Genomic DNA, 14773 nt, shown 5'->3' on the forward strand with positions numbered 1-14773 from the left:
ACGATTATCTTCTGCCATCCCTGCAGTCATCATTCCTATATCTGGGCCAATGACTGAACAGTGAAAGAGGCAGTCTTTGCAAACGTAATTTCCCAAGCAAGTTTCCCTTTACTGGATTTATTGCTGTGTGGAAGACATTTTTAAGCAGCAAAGAATAGGCAGTTTCACCCCCTACTGATTCTTCCTGGGGCTCTTGACTGACTGAGATTCATTTCATCGCTGCATGACAGAAGCTTTTCTTCAGGATTGTTTACTAAGCTAAAATAAATGTTGTCCCCAGGTGCTAATTTGTCTTTTCCCTAGTGATATTTCCACTTTGGAGTACTGCAGAACTATTTCCAATTTTGTGTAGTACTTGACAATAACTTCTCTTGTATTCACTGTTATCATTGCATCAATTTCCTACACCTGGTGTGTCGGAGTGGTCATTAGGGAACACGGGTGGGTAGCAACCCCTTTTATCATATCTGTAATGTCTTGAATCCCTACATTCCTCTCTTTTCCTCCAGAGTGCCCTTGTGTTGGAATCCAAGTCAGAAGGCTTGTAGGTGCGGGTGAAGTATTTGGAGGTCAGATGATAGTGCTGTGAAATAGGAGACACAATTCTGTATCAAACACCTTCAGTGTGAAGTGAGATCACAACCCTCGGTGCAGGTGGGAAGCAATTGCTGTGAGGTCTGTTGCAGTGGGGGGAGAACATTAAAGTTATTTCCTGTGGGGCAGAGAGACAAGTTACCTTCACCATTGAATGTGGACATAGCATAACCGTGGGGATGGAGGAAACTAATGGGTAATAAAGCCACGTTCACTTTTGAGTCAATTATTGTAAATGATTGTCAATTTTTAATTTCCAGACTTGTTTCAGTAATGCTTAGGATCATGAGCAAGAACTTAATTGGAGTAGTTTTGCCCTGTGAAAAGTGTTCTGCTGGTAAATAGTTATTGAGTTGATGCTGCTAGTGCTGCTGGTTTCAACGGTGTAGCTTTGGGCAAGTCATCTTCAGGCTTTGGTGACTTACATTAGCCTGGAATATGCTTCTGTGAGATCTGTGGGTTTGGGTTTGCATTTTGATCGCAGTCCAAAACATCTATTGTGGTCACTGGGGAAACGTGTTCGCGGGTTGGTTTTCTTATTTTTAGCTCCAACATGGTTACCTGTGTCCATGGAAAATGTGCTTCTGCTCACAGGTGTGTGACAGCCAGGTTGTTTGGAGACTGGGAGATGAAAGGAGAGTGTTTGAAGGTATGCTTTTCCAGTAGAGGTTTTAACTGTATACTGGTATAAGTCATAAGCTGTGTGCCACTTGTAAAAACCAAGGATACGACCTGAGGCAGTGGCTGTTGGAGCATGGTTCGGTGATGTTTGTTCAGCTCATTCAAAATGTTGATATCGTGTCGTGTAGCGGTGGCTTTGGGGAAAGTTCTCTTTAGATCAGCAAATGAGCAGCACTAGGTGCTCTCGCAGCAGCTGCTGCGGTTCTTGGTGCCTTGCAGCCTGTATGGGCTCCCGGTGGCGGTGGGCCTCGTGGCATCAGCTGGGGGGGTCCAAAGAACGGTCTGATAGAAACGTGGCTGAGGTCATGGTTTCTCAGGAAATGGTTGGGATTGGGAGATAAGGTTTGATTCTGTAATTGGAAGATGGTTTTTATAGTTTTATTGGCCAATTTTATCTTATCTACCTCTGCTATGCTTTTTGGCTTGTTCAGTTTTCACAGAGTCTTCTTAGGAAGTTCAGGTGTTTGTAGTTTAGGTACTCTGATGCTCTTTCTGTTAGCAGCTATGTGAATTTAGGGGAGGTTATCATTTTATTGACCTTACTTTTCTTGAGCATTTGTGTGCACCCCCCTAAAGATCATGCAAGTGCCAAAATCAGTCACTTCCCAGAGTTTTCTGTTTATATGTGACTTCAAAATGCTTGTGTTCTTTGGTAATCTGGACAGATTGTTTTTCAATTTCACTAGGCTTTTCTCATTAGTCCTTTGGGGGGGGGGATAAATAAAAACAAAGAAACAAATGCTCAAAGAGCAAAAGCCTGAATCATTTTGAGTTTTCTCTTTTCCTCTACTGTTCTGTGTGTCAGGCTTTGCTTCTTTTTTTTTTTTCATGAAAATTGGTTTTATTGTTGGCAATTTTCCAGATGCAATGCATAATAGAACACCAGATGTCCACTGCATAGAAAAATTACAGATGAATAAACACTCTTCTAAGGTAGCATAAAAATCTATTAACACTGCTTCTGGTGTGCCTGTAGCCTGTCTACAGTCTTGGCCCATTGTGCTGTTCGGAGATGAAAATCCCAATCCTTTGTGTCTAAGTGTGACTACATGAGGGACCTGTGCCCTCCCCAAGATGGGGATTATTTTGCAGGAATAAGCACTCATTCAGTGAAGTGCTTGAGTGTGAATTTAATCACTGGATTTAATTTTAATTATTGCCACATACAGATTTTGTTGAGGATAAAAAACATGCTGAAAAAGTAGTTGTCCTCCTTCAATCTCATCTGCTCCCAGCTTTCCCCTCCCATTGTCTTCCTTTGCACAGGTGGTTTTGTGCCTCCTGCAGCCCTGGCTTGGCTCACTGAAACTAACCATATGAAAACCTGAAAGCTTTAATGCTGCTTTAGTCAGCTAAGGAACCAAATGAGCAGGGTGGCCCTTTTTGGAGAGAAGCATTTCATGTCATGATAACTATTTTCTGAAACCTTAACCGAGGCTATATTGAACATTTATGCTCTCCATATCATCATTCAGTCAATTTTTGGGTTCTCATTGCTCAGTCGTTTGTGTAGAGGATGACTCCTGTTTCACTTCTGTGTGCTAGGAAAGATCTCTTTACTTGAAATGTATCCAGTGGTTGTTGTGTGTTTTTTTTTTTTGTGACTTCAGTGCCCTTGCATCTCCTTAAAAAAACATGACTGAGTTGATCTTATCAAGGCTTCTTCTGAGTCTTGGAAATACAGGTGCAGAGAAGCAGAAGACTTCAAGGATTCGTCTATTTATGCTCACAGTCTCAGGACAGTAGAACCTAACTTTTTAGAGCCTTTTTTTTTATTACATGTATTTTATGTTCAAAGCAGGTAGGGAGGAGGCTGGTAGGTAACTAATCGTAATGAATGGAAAAGGGAAAACTATTAGTTTAGACTAATAATCCAGATTTTGGCCAGATTCTAATCCAGATTAGAAGTCAGTGCCATAACTCTTAGTCTTGAGCAATCAGACCATAATTATTTGCTTATGAGTGATGGTGTGCCTGGAGCCCCTGGTGATCTCGGTCACAGTTGTGAATGCTCAGTGCTGCAGAAAATCAGGTCAAGTGTCTTGCTGGGTGTCCACAGAGCAAGGAGCAGTTATGGCTAAGAGTTTGTAAGAATAACAAAAGAAAAGCAAGCCTGTTTCATATGTTCAAGTCTGTCAAAACTACTTTGATTTTGAAACAATCTAGAAAATGAAAAAGATTTCTGTTCTTGAGAAAGCTGTCTCTTCCAGGCAATCATCTGCTTTGGGGCAAATGATTAATTTCTTTAGTATTAGCCCTCCTAGGTGTTATAAGAAAGCAGTACATGATAACTGAAGACCATTGAAATATAAACACTGGACATGATGAAACAAAATTGAATGATGTGTGTCTTTGGAATGAACTACACTGTTAAAAACTGTGGCTAAAAGATTGTATCAGCTTTCCTGGGCAAAGTTGGCAGCATCAGTGCCTCAGTACAGGAATTAGCTTATACTTTTTGGAAATAGTAGCAGAAGATACAGAGAAATGGATTGGTTTTGACAGTTCACATGTTTTTTGAAACAGAAAACTAAGTATAGAAATGTGATAGTATAACTTAATGCTTGGAGATTTTTGTCATTTAAGAATTTTTTTCCCAGCTCTGCAAGAAGTGATTTGCGTAACCTTTCAGTGTGAGGTCTTGCATTTGTAATTGTGGAGTGTGTGGAGTAATATTGCATGGTAGAAAGCGAGACTTGAGATGATATTTCTGGCTGGCTGGGCAGGACATCTCCAGGCTAAAAGAATTTGGTGAGAGGAAGCAGCAGCAGCTGTTCTGCACGTTGTTTAGAGTCAGTTCTACACGTTGGTGAAACTGTAGATAAACTGAGGAGACAACGGAAATTGAAAGCAAAGTTAAATGGACAGCTAGGGGTTGCCACTAGATTATTTTTGTTCCCGCATTTATGTGTAACACATCTGGAAATGTCTTTAAAGAAGGAAGGGGGAGTAAGAAATCTTAGTCAATGGTAATGGACATCTACTAAACACTTTAATTTTGTGTTGTTTTTGGCTTCACTTCTCTCAGCTGTCCATTAGCTTTTTGAGCCCACTTCCATTTTTTCATTTTATTCATTAATTTCCTATTGAAGTTATCCAAGGAAAAACAAATTATCTACCTTCAACTTGGTGTTCTGATGTTGCCCTCCTGAAAGACCTATAACCAAACTGTATGCTACGCTCTTCAAAGCTGTTCCTTTAGTGCAAAACCAAATGTCCCTGTCTCTGTTGTACTGGAGAGCACAGTGCTGGATGTGGGGCTGCGCGTGGGTCTCCCTGGCTCTGGGTGGAGCAGAAGGATCACCACCCATGACGTGCTGGCAGTGCTCGGCACAGTGCAGCCCAGGAGATGCTGTCGGCCTTTGCAGCAAGGGCACATTGCTGTTTTGCGTTCGAGTTGCGGTCCACCAGAACCCCCAGGTCTTGTTTTGGGAAAACCGTTTCAGAAGGTTGCAGACCACACGTCAGCTGAGCTTGCTGTGTGCTTTGAATACTGAAAGAACTTGCTGGTGCTTGGTGTTTTTCTATCACTTAGACTTTTGGTCTTTGGCATACACATTTTAGAAAGTACTTAAAGTGAAACACAGTTTTTGTGTAAAAACAAACAAACAAACTTCAATGAAATATTCTTAAAGGTAAGCTAAATAAGCATTATGTTGTTTGGCTTTAAATTATAATACTAATTTTCAAAGTCAGGGCTGTGAAAGAGGTCATTTAGTTTTGCTTTCAGCTTACGTGGCTGCAGGGTTAACAAATTGAAGTTCCAAACCTGCAGCAGAAATCAAGCTTATGCTTTTAGAAATGCATTGGGTTAGTTCTTGTCAACTTTTTTTTTTAGTTCCTCGGGATTTAGAATTTACACTTCCAATTCCTAAATATTGTCACTTTGCAGATGGGATAGCTGAGCAGGAAGGATTTAAGCGGTGTGCTCAAGGCCATGCATGGGGCTGGATGAAGCAATAAAAGGCTAGAATCTATCTGCCTGCTTGCAAGATCCTCTTTGCTCTCTCACCTTGTTGATCAAAGCTTTTGGAGTTCTGCTTCAGTGTGCAGCATGCTACCTTCTAACAGGATTGTCATTTGCTGCTGATGCAGGCCTTTTACTAGCTGTCAAATGCTGCTGTTGGGTGGGATTACTGAGGGGACAAATCTTGTCTCTGAATATGAAAAACTTGAGTTTTATAGGTCTTCTTTTATGGTGCTGTATCATGGCTCGCCATTGTGTATTATAGCTTCTCATCTGCACAAGCAAGAACTTTGGAGCTGTTGAGTTTCCTTTAGACCTTAATGGCATGGAGAAGGGTTCTGCTTTATCAATTTTAAACCTCCAAGAAGAGATGTAACAAGAAGTATCGAGAGAGAAAGCAAAGTCATTTTAAATAGAAAATGAAGTTATGGTGTGGAGGCATTACCAATTCAATAGTAGAAGGTACTGCTCCGTTAGAAAGAGTTTGGATATATTTTGTGCTTGGCTGGGACGCAGTCACTTGGTCAACAAAGGAAAGGGTTTTGAAAAATGGAGTCAGTCAAATACTGGCTGTCTTTTATTTTGCGTATCTTCTAGGCAATGTAATAAATAATGATGTAACTCATTACTACATTTAGTAATTTCTTGTTTGTGTTTTTGTTTCAAGTTTTGGTTTCAGGTGTATGACATGTAGGTACATAGGTCAGTCGAACTTGCTCCAAGCAACAATCAAATCTATCTGCTTTCAGGTTCGTGTCAGGGGCAAATAATCTAAAGACCTTTGGGGGGGGGGGGGGTAGCTTTTCATGTTAGAAGGACCTAGAGCAAATGTTTGCAGAATGCATGTGTCAGACTTGTAAAATTGCAAAGCTTTTCTTAAAGCTAAGCTCATTATGAAATACATATTGAAGAAAAATTAGCATAAAAATAATAACTTACAGGAAAAGGTGGTTTTATTTTTTTCAAAGAAGCAGTTCTATGTAATGGTCGTTGTTTCAGCTTTGGTTATTGTACATATATTGAAAAAAACAGAAGTGAAAAAGGGGATAGTTTACTTGTTTCCCCAATGTATGCTTCAGCTGAATGGTCTCTTCTACTCTCTGCTTCATACCCTTTTATTGGTCATTTTTAGCTATGCCAACATAAATTGATGTCATCTTAGAATCCAGATGTGCAGGTTTAAAAAGCTGCAAACATGCTAAGATGATTAAAAATAGGATTGAGAGAAAGCATCGCATCTTGAAAAATGCCTCAAATAGAAGCAGTTGGCTGCAATTTATTAGGACTTGTTTAACTGTGTCATGTTTGTGATAGTTTAAATAACCCCAAAAGCAAAAGTTTGATGTGTTCCTCCCCTACTCTTCTCCTCCTCTTCTTCCTTCCGCAATGTGATAGGAAAAAGGTGACAAAACAGGAATCTGTTTCAAGCTTTCAAGAGTTTGTATAAATGGCTTTATATGACTGAATAAGACAGAAAGGGGGAGAGTTTGACAAGTTCATAAGAACGTCATCTTTTAGAAGCAGGTGTTTCTTTTATTAAAACCAGAGAAAACACAATTGTATATTCTATAACGATCAAGGATTTTTTCACAAGTGTTGAATTTTAATTGCAAGACTAAATTGAGAACTCTGTTCCAAACACATACAGCTTTTCATTAGCCATTATAGTAACTTAAATTTTATTTCCAAACCAACCTGAAGCAGCATGGGTGATAATTAAAAACTGAATTTTGGAAACAAGTGGTAGTGTTTCTTTGATGTTAGAGGAGCTTTGTCGTTGCATTAAGTTGTAAAGCCAACTGTAAGGGTTTCCAAGCTTCAGCTGAGGAAGAAAGACTTAACATCCAGAACAACAGCCAGCACAACTGTATTGGATAGAGATGAAGGATACAGCTGACTCAGACTGTGTAATGGGGTGGTGGTATTCCATGCAGTGTCAGACTCCACTTCTGATCAGTCCCATGAAATGGGCAGGATTGTGATGACTCCTTGGTTTGAGCTTCTGGCTCTGAGCCATTCCTTTCTCAGCTTTTCAGCACTGACAGTTCTTGTATTTAGCAGTCTTTGGCTTAACACTTGTTAACTGCCTTTAAAACTTGCCTTTATTCAAACAAAAGATGTTAGAAGGGCAACTTCATCGTTTTCTAGATGTCCAAGTCTGGATCTATGACATATAGATGATCTTTTTTTTTCCTGTTCAGCATAAAGACTTCGAGAAAATACCAGAGGACCTTGCAGTTGCCTTGATGTCAGCTTGTCTTCCGTTTGCACTGTGTTGAGGCTGTGGGTCCAGCTTTCTCGGTTCTTCAGTTGGTTCTGAGTGAAAGAGCTCACCTCTTCTCCTTGGGGCTTTTTATACCCTTAATTTAGGCCAGGATTGTGCTTTTCGAGTAAGCTATATCTGAGCAAGTACACTTTCCCTCATGTGTTGAAAGCACTTCTAGTTACTGTCTGAGCATGTAAAGCACAACAGTTGTTGAGGGTGATAACTAGGTTGAAAAGGAAAACTTAACAACAAAAAGAACAACAAAAAACCCTCCACATAATCCACATAACAGTTGCCCAGAATGCATTATATGTCTGTGTAAAATGTGACACCGTTTCCCACAACATTCTCCTCAAGAAACTGGCTGCTCGGGGCTTGGACTGGCGCACGCTTTGTTGGGTTAGAAACTGGCTGGATGGCCGGGCCCAAAGAGTTGTGGTGAATGGAGCCAAATCCAGTTGGAGGCCGGTTACTAGTGGAGTCCCCCAGGGCTCAGTGCTGGGGCCGGTCCTCTTTAATATCTTTATCGATGACCTGGATGAGGGGATCGAGTGCACCCTCAGTAAGTTTGCAGATGACACCAAGTTAGGTGCATGTGTCGATCTGCTCGAGGGCAGGAAGGCTCTGCAGGAGGATCTGGATAGGCTGGAGCGATGGGCTGAGGTCAACTGCATGAAGTTCAACAAGGCCAAGTGCCGGGTCCTGCATCTGGGGCGTAACAACCCCAAGCAGCGCTACAGGCTGGGAGATGAGTGGTTGGAAAGCTGCCTGGCAGAGAAGGACCTGGGAGTACTGGTTGATAGGCAGCTGAATATGAGCCAGCAGTGTGCTCAGGTGGCCAAGAAGGCCAACAGCATCCTGGCTTGCATAAGAAGCAGCGTGGCCAGCAGGGCTAGGGAGGTGATTGTCCCCCTGTACTCGGCTCTGGCGAGGCCGCACCTCGAGTACTGTGTTCAGTTTTGGGCCCCTCGCTACAAGAAGGACATGGAGGTGCTCGAGAGAGTCCAGAGAAGGGCAACGAAGCTGGTGAGGGGTCTGGAGAACAAGTCTTACGAGGAGCGGCTGAGGGAGCTGGGCTTGTTCAGCCTGGAGAAGAGGAGGCTCAGGGGCGACCTTATCGCTCTCTACAGTTACCTTAAAGGAGGCTGTAGAGAGGTGGGGGTTGGTCTGTTCTCCCACGTGCCTGGTGACAGGATGAGGGGGAATGGGCTGAAGTTGCGCCAGGGGAGATTTAGGTTGGATGTTAGGAAGAACTTTACCGAAAGGGTTGTTAGGCATTGGACTGGGCTGCCCAGGGAGGTGGTTGAGTCACCATCCCTGGAGGTCTTTAAAAGATGTTTAGATGCACAGCTTAGTGATATGGTTTAGTGGGGGACTTGTTAGAGTTAGGTCAGAGGTTGGACTGGGTGATCTTGGAGGTCTCTTCCAACCTAGATGATTCTGTGATTCTGTGAAAATATTGCACAGGAAATGCACGTGAATTTTGTTGAACTTCTTTGTGAGATTGAATTGGATGCCTAATACCCTGTTAGAATTAAAGACAAACTGAAGATCCAAGACAGATAGAACAAGATCCTCTGAAGTCCAGTTAGCATATGCAAAAGTATGTGTATGAGTGCACGTGTGCTTGTGTGTGTATACTAAAAATATATTTTTTCTGCTTTAAATAAAGGGAAGGTATTACTAAAAAGGACTGACTTTTCCAGTCAAAAACGCATATACATCACGGTGTACCTGATGTGCTGTCACGGTGACGAGATACTTTAAGTAAGCTGTAATGTAAAACTGTTGATAGCATGAAGTAGTAAGTACTGGCAGAAATAGTTGTAGGCATCTGTGAGTCTAATTGGAACTGTAATAACCAGAGGCAAAAAAAGTCTGTTCACATTGTACGCTTAAATTTTTGGTAAATAAAAACTGATGTGTATATATAGTAGGATGGAAAATAATACATGTTGTACTGTTTTGCTTACACTGGTGCAGTTTTATTTAGATATTGTTTGGTGCTAGTCACATTACCTCTTTCTGGCTTGATTTTCCTGCTCTGTCTTGTGCAGAACTGCTAGAGCACAGAAAAGACTGCCTGGTGAGAAGAAATTAAGGACTTAAATAATAGAGATTAAAAATATACAGTTTTTTTTTTTTAAAAAAAAAGCAGCCAGGATAAATTCTTGGTAATTACCATTATTCAACTGTAGTGCTCCATGTAACTGTTCATATTACCACAAGATCTGTAAAAGGAGGAGGGGGGGTGAAACAAATTATTTTAGTTTCTCCAGAACTTGCATTTTCTGGAAAAATAGGATGGCAGTTGTATGTTTTATTTCATCAAAGATTAGCACACCTGTCAACTCCTTGATCCGTCTTCCAGGTAGAGATTTTACCAGTGGGTCTAGAGATAGCATGGATGCAGTCTAATTTATTGTTTAAACTTAAAACTTTGGTTTCATCAGATTAAAATATTTCCTATTGCAGCTAGACACTTCTCCAGCTTCTGAATTATCTTCTCTGAAATTCAGTCACATAAAACTGTGAACCTGCTATTCTGATTGGATAGGTGTAGTTCCATTAAGGGGGATATTATCAGGAACACTGTCTTTCACCAGTTTTGTTGTTGTGCCTAAATCAAAACTTGTACATTTTTTGGTGCAGGTCTTTTTCATCTTTTTCTTCATTCAAAACTTTAAAAAGGACTGTTTCTCATGAAACAAATCTTTTTTCTTTCAAGTTTAGTCTATTGTGTGAGTAGAAAATAGATTCCTTAAATTTTTATTATCCCATGCCTTATGGTTGCTTATGCTTGTATGTTTCTCATGTTTATTTAAACTTTCTCGGAGTTCTATTTGTATTTTTACATTAGCTACAGTAAATAAGTGCATGGTAATACAATACTTTGTGTAATCAAAAAGAAAAAAAATAGATAAAAAAACCAACTAAAGTTGCCTATGCAGAATTGTAAAAACTGAATGCAAGAATATCATTAAGGTGTCCTGGCGACATTTATTCAAAATTTCAGGTGGTCTAATAGTGATGACGCTTCGAAGTTGAATTCAAAATTTTTGTTTATAGTGTTTTATTCAATGTATAACTATTTTGGAACTGCAGCTAACACGTTTTTCTCTTTTTTTTTTTTACAGACTGAGCTTTGACATTCATTTCATGAAAGAGGTTTACAAGTAGTTGTCTTATAATAACTTTGAGAAGAAGTTCTATGTAGCTCTTACTTTTCAAGAGTGCTGCAAAAATGATTACTTCAGATTTGCCAGTACTACAGTGAGTATTCTTTACGTATTTGAATTTTTCAACTTTCAAAAGATAGAAGTGAGTAGGAAGCTGAGTATGAGGATAAAGCATCAGCTTGAGAAGAGCAGATTAATGTGACTGTTCCAGGTCTTCTGTGTTGTATGCTGAAAAACTATGTGAAAAAATAAACACTTCCTTTAAAAGATGTTTCTTTACATGGAGATTGTACTTTGTGAAAAGCAAAAGCAAATATTTGCTACTTTTATGCTTCTGAATGTTGTAAGATTTTTAAAATAGGATTTTTTTGTCATAATTGATCATAATTGCGTATTCCAATTGTGTACTTTCTTACAATAAGCTGTATTTATTGTGGAAAAAGTCTTTGGCTTCTGCAGTTGGAGAGAGCAAGTGGTGTTAGCGTGTGTTAGTCATGTTGGGAAATGAGAGGCTTATACGCATGGGAATGTCACTGTACCTGGATAAAGTGAACTGCTGGGGAGCATGGAGTGTCAGTCGATCATGAGAGCTGCATAGCTGAGAAAGAAATTGTAGAAAGGAGCAAAATTGAGCTTTATTTGGTGTGGTGGGTTGGCCTTTGCCAGCTGCGCTTTCACACTCCTCCTCAGCCTTCCCTTAGGATGCAGAGAAAAGATGTCAAAGCCTAGAGATTGAGAGGGAGATCACTTAGCAGGTAGTGACATGGGCAAACCAGACTCAACTTGGGGAAAAATAATCTGCCAGTTAAAACAGCTTTGGATGGTGAGTATCGGCCGCTCCTCGTGCCTTGCCCCTGGCCTAGAGTCACAGCACTTTTTCCCCTACTGTTTGCACTTTGCTGCCCTTTTTGAACCCCACTCCCACAGAGGTGCCACTGGCCTCGCTGGCTGGCAGAGCCATGGGGCGGCCATTACAGAACTGGCCTCTCCTCACAGCACTGTTGCCTTGCGGCTGGCAACTCTGTAATGTTAACCATACTTTGTTAGGAATGAACTATGAAAATGGCAATTACAGAGTGTAAAAGAGCTGAGATTTTGTTGAGTGATGTGCCAGACTTTCAAGTCCTTTTCTGTAATTTCTGTAAGAATCTGAACGTTTGGACAACTGTAAAGTTATTTCTCTGCCCTTAATAATAGCATGCACAGTATCGCCTTAATTTTCAATGTCTTTAAAACCTTTTTCTGGGAGAAGTTAATTCCTGTGGGTGAGCAGGTGGCTAAAAATGGGGATGACTGGGATGGATACCTCTGTTGGAGGGGAGAGTTGGGGCTGCTGGTGAGCTTGTAGGATAGTCTGAGAAAACATTTTCACAGTTAATATTTTCTAGATGTTCTGGGTTAAAGGAGTAAAAGTGTGCTTGTGAAATGTGCCAAGGACAAAAAGCAGTTAGTTTCTGTCTTTGTAATTGTGGGAAAGGGATATTCCCATTCCTACTTCAAGAATCCAGATGGCTTTAAGAAGTGAATGAAATTTTGTGGAATTTTAAGTTATAAAATGCATATTAATGGATCCCATAACTCAGCATAACAGCTGAAAAACATAAGGGAGTTTGGCATTTTCTTGAGTCAGAAGATCATAAGCCCACCAATATTATGCACCTTAAAAACAAAACAAAAAAAACCTTTAAGGCTATCCCATTTAAACAGTCTTAATGTCAATTTGATATTAATACACTTCACTTAGAACTGTATCACTTATTCCTTCCCATATTCTTCCCTTTGAGAGAACACAAAAGGAGAAATCTTCCATTTTTCTGGATTTGTAGAAGTGGCTTCAGAATGCCATGGGGACAGAATTATATATAACAGAATTATTGGTGTTTCAGATACAGGAAAAGAAAACCCACAACTGTCTGGTTTATTTGACCTGGGTGACTGACTGTTATGAGTCTTGTCTCAGTGGGATGACTCATTTGCTGTGAGGCATGTTCTTCTTTAGATTTGGAAGATCAACCATGAGAGCTGATTCATCCATGATTCATGAGCCTGTGCATTTAGCCATTTTTGTTCATGAATGCTTTTCTTCACAGGGCTGAGTCTGGTGGTAGCAATTTACGAATTTATCTCTGCCAGAACCTTGAGACACCTCAACAACACAAAAAGCTTATAAAACTGTTTTTATTTCCTAAAACTGGTACAAGTATTTGGTGTGATGTTTTTTTTTAAGGTCATGGTATGCGTTCTATAGCAAAGGCTTTATGTAATAGTAGAAGGTAAATTTACTTCAATTGATCATATTTTGCAGAGACGTGACATTTACTATGTCAATGGAAATATGTTCTTCAGAAACATGGCAGCAAGGGCCTGCCCAGTAACCTGTTAATTCTTCATTACCATATAGTTAGTTTTAACGACTTGCTATGATAACTTCAGACTAATACCTGGAGGATTTAGGGGGAATCCTGGAGTTATGGCCAGCTGTTCTAGGATTCCTGAGTCACTGCAGAAACCAGAAAGAAAAGCAGAGTATATTTGAGTTCCTAAAAGGAGTTATGATATGTCTCCTTTACTCTGCTCACCTTATTCTTGTAGGTCTCCTTACACTCTTGAAAGTTCTCTTATGTCTCTACCATGTTCAGAGGTGTTTTGGAGAGGAAGGGCTTAGCCTTTGGCACTGTCACCTCTCCTTCTCTTTCATGGTGCAGATCTCCTTAGGCCAAGTTTACTTTCATAGAATCGTAGAAGTTGGAAAAGACCTCCAAGATCATCTGGTCCAACCATCCCCCTACCACCGCTGTCATACACGTCCCTAAGCGCCAGGTCCAACCTTTCCTTGAACACCCCCAGGGACGGTGATGCCACCACCTCCCTGGGCAACCCGTTCCAATGCCTGACTGCTCTTTCTGAGAAGAAATGTCTCCTAATTTCCAACCTAAACCTCCCCTGGCGCAGCTTGAGGCCCTTCCCTCTAGTCCTATCACTAGTTACCTGTGAGAAGAGGCCGACCCACAGCTTCCTTTCAGGTAGTTGTAGAGAGCAATGAGGTCTCCCCTGAGCCTCCTCTTTTCCAGACTAAGCAACCCCAGTGCCCTCAGCCTCTCCTCACAGGACTTGTGTCCCAGGCCCTTCACTAGCTTCATAGTCCTTCTCTGGACACGCTCCAGGGCCTCGATGTCCTTCTTGTAGTGAGTAGCCCAAAGCTGAGCACAGCACTCGAGCTGTGGCCTCACCAGAGCAGAGCACAGGGGGCCGATCACCTCCCTGGTCCTGATGGCTACACTATTCCTGGTACAAGCCAGGATGCTGTTGGCCTTTTTGGTCATCAATAAAGATATTAAAGAGGATGGGCCCCAACACTGACTCCTGGGGAACACCACTGGTGACCAGTCACCAGCTGGATTTCACTCTGTTCACCACCACTCTTTCGGGGCCTGGCCATCCAGCCAGTTTTTAACCCAGCAAAGAGTGTAAATTTCTATCCCAACAGCTTCAGGAAAGATGAAGGATAAATTGTGGCGAGACCTAAGTTTTCCTCTCAGGTTACTAGTCACACATATGAAATAAGGATAGGATAATTCTGGTCTATTAAGATGTGGATGACTGCCATCAGAAAAATTGCTTCCTAGCAGCCTTATAAGATGTGTAGGGAATGAGGGAGATGGATGCTGGCCAGATGCTCTTCTCAGTAAGTGTTAAAAACCTGACAGAACTGCGAGCAGTTACAGGATGCTTCGCTCCTCCCCTGAGTTCAGAAATAAGAAGAAAGGGGGCTGCCTGTGTGTATCCAGTGCAGCTGTAAGGCTTTGACAGGAGCAAGAAGTTCTTCCTCCCACACCAAAGGGACTCGGCCTCAGTGCAAGGGCCTTTTTGCCCGGGAGCTGCATGGTTCAAACAGAACTCCCTGCTTCTTGAAATGCTGCAGGTGTTTTAGTGTTAAGTCAGCCAAGGACTGTGGATTGTCCTTATCTTCTCTCCTCTCCCCAAATAACGTGATTTGGTTATTATTTTGTAAGGAGTAGAGGGAGAACAAACTTAGACTCTGCAGGAAGAGGTGACATATTATTAGGGTGAGATTAAGCTTGATTA

The 14773-nt window shown here is 41.2% G+C and overlaps 1 protein-coding gene across 7 annotated transcripts in view; it reads left to right on the forward strand.

Annotated features, from left to right (window-relative positions):
• Nucleotides 1-14773, forward strand: part of STAG1 (STAG1 cohesin complex component) — a 185976-nt gene that overhangs the window by 27967 nt on the left and 143236 nt on the right. For 4 of the 7 annotated variants that reach the window (XM_067002099.1, XM_067002102.1, XM_067002101.1 and 1 more), the window contains 2 exons: nucleotides 5910-5991; nucleotides 10646-10781. In XM_067002099.1, the coding sequence (XP_066858200.1) occupies nucleotides 10753-10781 (29 nt within the window). In that variant the 5' untranslated portion in view covers nucleotides 5910-5991; nucleotides 10646-10752. Of the gene's footprint in view, nucleotides 1-5909; nucleotides 5992-10645; nucleotides 10782-14773 lie in introns of those variants that run through there. The other 3 variants (XM_067002100.1, XM_067002097.1, XM_067002098.1) reach the window with 1 other exon arrangement.

This window comes from Anser cygnoides, chromosome 9, assembly GCF_040182565.1.
Source record: "Anser cygnoides isolate HZ-2024a breed goose chromosome 9, Taihu_goose_T2T_genome, whole genome shotgun sequence".
In the NCBI taxonomy this organism is placed as follows: Eukaryota; Metazoa; Chordata; class Aves; order Anseriformes; family Anatidae; genus Anser; species Anser cygnoides.